The following is a 7,261-nucleotide window of genomic DNA, read 5'->3' on the forward strand; positions in this document are numbered from 1 at the left end:
CAACAATCCTTTACAAACATCCTACATACTGTCAACGTTTGCTAACATGACTATTGTGGTATTAGCACTCTTATGTTTTTAAAATACATATAACTTAAGCATCTAACAGAAAAAAAGGCTATACAGCTACATGATTAACTTAAGTTTTATGTGTTGCGATTATGACGGGTCCATGGAGAATTTTCCACTCCATGAGGGGTCCCTGGCCCACAAAAGTTTGAGAAACCCCCTGCTTTAGATAAGAATAAGATCTCGTTTGACACTTCACAAATTGCGTAGCTGAATTCAATAGTGAAAAGGTATCCAATCCATCTCATAGAGCGATGTTGGATGTTTAAGAATGAACATTATACAATGATTTAACTTACTTAAAGTTAGAGTGCTGCAATGGTAGGCTACTTCTGCAAGGTCTGTGATTGAACAGCAGAAGCTGCAAGATACCGTTTGGCATTACGAACGAGAATGTAGGCCTATGGGTAGACAAAATTATAAATTAGATGTTTTTTGCTGAGGCAAGGGAGCGTGACAATAATTGAATTCAGGGAGAAGAGATCGTTGCTCTCCCCGGCGCACAACTTGTTCATGATCTGGCGGCCAATTGCTAAAAGGCATTGTGTATTCTGGGAACGAATGTGTTTAACAAACAGAACTCGCTATTCGCTGAGCGTTTCACCGTTTAAATTCGAGGACCAGAATGCTAAACTCCAGCGTCCGCTTTCCTGTGCAGTAGGTTAAAGGGAGTTGGTGCGCACAGCAGCCCGTTCCGTTCTTGTGATTGGTGGGTTTTTCGTGGGCGGTGATCATAGTACCACATGGAGTTTGTACTGATGAGAATCGCTGGATGCAAGCACTGGCTGACTTGAGTGATGCCGATGGAGCAGTAGCAGACGCCTCCTGACGTTGACCGAGAGTATTCTTAACTACTTTAACGCAGTTTATTACTGTACTGAAAATTACCTATATTCATCCAAACTGTTCGTCGTATCTACTGCAACTTGTGTGTCTTTGTAATACTCATGTATAGAGTAAGCTTTACTTCATGTTACGAGTGAGTCGGTGAGACTGATTTGATGGAAACATGAAGACGCGCCGGGGAAACGCGAGCATTCTTTGGACTCGGAATGCATTTGTGGTTTATATTTTCGTTTCTTTTACCATTGTGAAAGCGAACCCTCATATTTATTACGGACAGGTTGTGGAGAATGCCTCGGCTGGGTCTGTAGTGCGCGGGATACTGTTGCCTTTTGGAGAGAAATGCCAAGAGTCGGACTGGACCGAAAACCCAGGCACGGCTCTACATGGGACAGACGTCTCTGACTTTAGCCTTGTGTACCATCATGGGAAAGGATTTTCCCTGCTAACCACGAAAACTTTAGACCGAGAGCTGAAACCGAGATATGTTTTAAGTGCGCTTGTGCCAGGCTGTTTCGACAATCCCCTGGAATTGGAAGTTGAAGTATTAGATGCGAACGACAACAAACCATATTTTAGAAGTAAAATTGAGAGAGCAGAGGTGTTTGAACTCACCCCAATCGGTTCTGAATTGACTCGCATTCATGCACTTGACAATGATGCTGGCCGGAACGCCAAGGTCCGATATTATGTGTCCCCACATAACAAATACATACACGTTATTCCTAAGACTGGACAGGTTGTGCTTGTTCATTCTTTAGAAAATGTGAAAAACATAACGACACGCATTTATGCAAGAGATCAAGGAGATGTCTCTCTGGAAAGCGAGCCCCTCGTGCTTCACATCGATGTTCACAGAGCCGTCCCTTCTAAAGTTAGGAAGCCGAGAGCGGTTTCCGAAGACCTGTTCTATACTGTGACAGTGTCAGAAGATGTGAAAATCGGGGACATGATTTTCACCGTTCCTGATCAGAAGTTCGAAAAGAAGTGGTTTGAAGTGATATCAGAAGCTGATGCTCCGGTTCAGATTGAGCGCGACTCAGGTCGGCTGTACTTGGCGCAGAGACTGAAGTCCATGACCGAGGTGGTGGTTAAAATTCAGAACATGAGAGGTAAGAACACTTTTCGATACAATATTGTCATTTCCGACAATGTTCGTTTTCATTTGCATCTGTTCAACTGTCTAGGGTATCCTACCTTGTAGCTTTGGACACTACTAACTAACCTTACGTGAAAATACACCTATATAGTTGCAATGCGTAATCACTGGATACGATAGAAGCACAACAGTGTCCGTTGATGCCGAGAAGCATCAGAGACAGTGCGACCACTGTGACAGTCCTTGCCCACACACCGTGAGCTGTCGCTGGGTGGCGAACTCCACGAACATTGTATTGGCAAATATAAACTAAAGGCATTCATACATGTGAAAAGAAGCAGTAAGTTCGTTAGTTATTTAGCGCATATAGATAGACTCACATATAATTTAGAGACACAACGATAGCCTTCTAACATAAAAACCCTCAATAGAATACGCTGAGAGAGGGTGTATAATTATTATCATAGTCATACCGGCATAATGTGAAAGATGTTTAGCTATTGTGTCCCTAATCTGAACACAGAAATGCAGAAACATGAAGAGTCAGTCAGTCTTCATCTGTAGTGCAGGGAGTTGTGTGTGCTACCATCGAAGCGTTTCGCGTCTTCGCCACATCCCTGCCACTCTGGTGATAGATGTTTACGCCCGACAGGCCAGTAATTGGGTAAACAGGATTAAAGCCTTCGGTTACCTCACCAACACTTAAAGCAAATTCAGGCACCAAGTCTGTCGAACACATGAGAGAGATCAGCAAGCACGCTTTGATATGTGCTTGTGGCTTTGCGTAAAGGAATGAGAAACCTCGCATGGTAAAGCGATAAAGGTCAACAACGGATATGATCTGTTGAGAGCTGCATTTAGCCTCATGTGCATTTTGTCTAATTTACACTGTCCCAATATCCATAGACAAATAAAAAGTGGGTCTACTAGTTGACAGACAGACGGACAGAGATACAAAATACAGACAGCAGAAACGAGAGGAAGCACTGTAAGATAAGTTGAACTCTTTATGTGCATTATATGGTTCCTTTAGAGCTTGAGTTATCAAGCCACCCATCCCAAAGTAAATGTTGGTGGAAGGCCTCTAATTAAACCCATGAGTTTCACAGGAGTGGTGGAGTGGTTTAGATAAATCTAAAGCCCCAATCTCCTTAATCAGAGAACCTATGTGTGCTGTTTGTTTGGAGTAATTAAGGCTATTTATCCACCTGGAAACCCAGACGAAACACATGTGGCCCTGGCAGTTCCTCCCCGTTGAAGTCGCACAGGACAGAGTGTTTATGTGTGGGACAGGATAGTTTGTTTATGTAAGGTAAAGCCAATCCATCATGGATCATGACAGAGTAATCATCTGACACTCTGGTTTAAGTCACCCGCTTTTGTGGGTGCTCAGTTGGGGTAAAAATCAGAGGCGGAAGTAAATATGACTCACGACTTTATTTGCTCAGAAAACTCAGAGACACATCACGGGTCATAAATCTCGCATCTTCAGCAGTCACAAGCTCATCAGTCATCAGATCTGCCCACTGGCTCGTTCAGGCTCACTACATCTGTCTTACTCAGTGTAGATGCTCGGACGTGGAGGTTTTTAGGGGCCCTGGTGGAAGCACGCTGCTAAGACACATGTAAAATTGAGTAGAAGCGCCAGTTTTGTCTTTAAAAAGAAACAGCGGTCGGCAGGCGATGTTCTGTAGAGGCAGGAGATAGCCTGGGGCTGGCTGTTCTTTATTGAATAGTCTTAGTCATTTAGCCAATGATGCGACTGCTTTGCTTTCCTTTGCATTGATGCGGCCCCTGCTGAAGTTTCTGAAGTTTCACAGTATGGAGCAAATCACTTCTCAAAAGTTATAATAAAACACACACATAGACAGACAGACAGACACACACACACACACACACACACACACACACACACACACACACACACACACACATTCACACTCACTCACACACATATAGACACAGACAGAAACACGCAAATACACACAGACACAAGCACATATATTTTTAAAATCGTGAGAAAACAACTCCTTGAACACTGGTATCTGTTTGGTCTCAAGATGCAGTCTGGAGGATTCTTTCACCCATACACATGATTGTGGAAGAACGCGAGCCAAAGAAAAAGGCCTTCTGGGAGATAATTATTCTTGAAACCATTGTCTGGTCTTGTGCTTGCACATGCCGTTTGAGTGTTTTGAAGAGTAATGTTTATTTTCTTCCTGCTCTGAAGCAAAGTTTAGATAAAGCAGTCCCATCTGCGAACGCAGGACTGGATGTTTTCCCACTCTTCTTCCCTCTTCTCTCTCTCTCCTCCTCTCTTTCTCTTTACCTCTTTTTCTCTCTATCTCTTTGTTTTTGATTCCTGACACCTAATGTTCGATCTGAAGCACCAGCTGCAAAAGCAGAGCAGACATACATCTCTTTCTTTTCTTGGCACAGTTGAAAGAGACATAACTGGCAGAAGTACACTCCAATATACACGAAAAAATGGGACACTATCAAAATTGGTTTATCTTATTAGTTTGTCTTCTTTACACAATAATCTGGGGCTTATAGTCTTATTTACAAAACAGACTTGAGACAACTATTTAAAAAAGTATTTGAGCTGTTCCTTGTAGAGGAACTAGTTTTAAAAGGTCTACTCAGAAATTGGCCACATTAGGAAATCCGTGAATACCACTAAGAGCTTTGACTCACTGTGTTCTAAGTGGAATATTTATGGATGATTCTAAGGAACGTTGCTCTCAGTATGCATGTGCAGAGGAGTAAAGCCTTTTGCGTGATGAATATGTGCCCTGTGTTCATGTTTCGGCCTGGCTAATGTGTATGTTTGGATGCATGCCTGCAGTGGTGTTTGGGAGACACTAGTGTGTGTGTGCTACTCACCTCGGTGTCGGATAGCATTTAATTAACAAGCTGCTCACACGGTGGGGGCATAGCCGTTTGTCCCGCGCCATTACCATTACGATACAGCCTGTGTGTGTGTGTGACTTCAGGGCAATTCTCTAAGTCATTGCACACACACACACACACACACACACACACACACACACACACACACACACACACACACACACGCCCTCAATGCCATCACCACCACCCAAATACCCCCAAAAGATGATCCCTGCGGCTGCTCGGTGAACTTGGTAAACACTGATAATGGCTGGTGTGCTCTACATACGGAGAGCCCCCTTTCATCCGCGCTCTTTTACAAGAGCTTTACTTTCTCCAGCCCGGAGGAATCGGTACGGCCATGAAAGTAAAAAAATCAGCACAAGGGGCAAACTTTATCTTTCCTGGAACACTGGAAGACAGAAAAGGCTCTAGCATGAAGAGTTTAGCCTGTAGTGCTGGAGAAAATGAGAGAATGAGGGAAATAATAAGAAATGACTAGAAACTCATAAAAATGACAAAAAGAAAAACTAAACCTGAGAAAGCACTTCATATACCAGCCACAGCCCTACAGAAAGACAGCGCAGTTGTTTGCAATTGAAGTGTTCAGATTTTTAACGTAACTGTCACCACATACAGTTATTACAGTAGATATTCTCCTCAAGCAAGTCCTAGGTCATAAGAAGAGCTTCACTCAAAACTACTGCTCAACTGTTATCCTGCATAATAACTTCATATAATTTATGACTGTAGCAGCAAACCACAGAATAAACCACAGAAAGTGCACAATAAACGGTACCATACAGAGAGAAACAAAAGGCTATAATATGAACAGTTGTTGATGGGAAAACATAAGCAGTTTTCTACCTGCATGTTGTCTCTTTTATGTGAAGAATTTGGTTTCATGGTATCACCATTTTTAATATTCATAAATCACATTTCTATTGAGCATTTTAGTACTCGACTCAAGACGTAATTTTAGGGCTTGTCTTGGTCTTGGCCATTGGTCTCACCAAATATTCTAGATGGTCTTGACCGAATCTAGCAGGCTTAAACATTTTTTTTTTCTAAATGTTCTCCTCTTTCAAAAACAGAATCATTAATTAAGTGATCATGTACAGAGAACATTTTTAATTCAAAATCTATCTGCAATGGCTGGGCATTGACATTGGCCACCTATTAATCAATGCCAGCCTAACGTAAAAGTGCTGTAACAGTATGACCTAATAGTGTAAAAAGAAGTAGATATACAATGTTTCTAACATCATAGCAAACTTGTACACAGGTAAGTCAAGAATTCCTTTGAAAAATCTCTTGGACTTGGTCTTATCTTGGAATTAAACCTCGTCCAGGTTCCTCATTGGTGATAAAGCTCAGGATTATCATGAAAATAACTACTCAGCAGCAAGATTGTGTAGTTGGTAGACACTTCATGTTTGACATTGGAGTCTGCCAGAGCCATGAATGTTGGGCTTCTGAGGCAATTCATTCACATCTTCCAGTTTCAATCAGGAGTCCTTGAAAATATCTTGTCAAAACGTCTCTTTTGCTTTACATTAACATGCAATCATTTGACAGAATCTTTTATGCAAAGTGACTTATAAGTGAGGCTCTTGCATTTCATCAGGACTTGGTTCGCCCCTCTCTGCACAGTACAACCAATGCTAATCTGAAGAAATGAGAAAGGACACTTTTTAAGTGTTTCATTTGCACTGTTTAAAGTGCTATTTATTAGCTGGTGCTTGGGAGTTTGAGCCTTGTCCAGGCTGAACAGCTCCTGGTTCGCTCAGCCACAGAGATGGAGACTGTGCCCTGTGCTCATGTAGACACAGAGCTCTCCCTCTTATCTCGTCGCTGCCTTTACTTTGAGTCCAAGTGATCTCTGAACCTCACTTTGAGCCCCCCCCCCCCCCCACGTCATCCCCCACCTTGTGCGTAGCCGCCACTGCAGCGACTGCTTGACACGGCAAGTGTGCTGTTTGTCTGGAAGTATAATTAGGCCATGCTCCCTTTTGTCTCCCACGCGGCTGCCCAGTCGCTCAGAAGAGTGTCTCTCTTCCGCACTTGCCTCTCCTGACTCAACCTGACTCAACCCCCAACCCAACCCACACCTCCTCCCTGTTGGTTTCTTCCTGACTCCTCTTGGGTCGAGTGCACGGGGGCCCAGCAAGGAGGGAGAGAGGCAGCGGGGCGGCGGGCGGGCGGGCGAGGACCCAGGACGTGGCAGAGGAGGTTGTCAGCTTCCATTAGGCGAGCTGCAAACGTGACCGCGCTGGCCAGAGAGCGCCGAGCCGAGGGGATCTGATGAGCGCAGGGCAGCGATGACTGACGGCCTGCGAGATGCCAGTGCTGCGTTGG

The 7,261-nt window shown here is 43.7% G+C and overlaps 1 protein-coding gene across 1 annotated transcript in view; it reads left to right on the forward strand.

Moving 5' to 3' along the window:
• The first annotated feature begins 877 nt into the window (after positions 1-877).
• The window catches only part of si:dkey-22o22.2 (neural-cadherin), a 135,672-nt gene continuing 129,288 nt past the window's right edge, over positions 878-7,261 (forward strand). The window contains 1 exon segment of the mRNA XM_048260545.1: positions 878-2,024. Coding sequence (XP_048116502.1) covers positions 1,079-2,024 — 946 coding nt within the window. The 5' untranslated portion in view covers positions 878-1,078.

This window comes from Alosa alosa, chromosome 13 (genome assembly GCF_017589495.1).
Source record: "Alosa alosa isolate M-15738 ecotype Scorff River chromosome 13, AALO_Geno_1.1, whole genome shotgun sequence".
Classification (NCBI taxonomy): Eukaryota; Metazoa; Chordata; class Actinopteri; order Clupeiformes; family Clupeidae; genus Alosa; species Alosa alosa.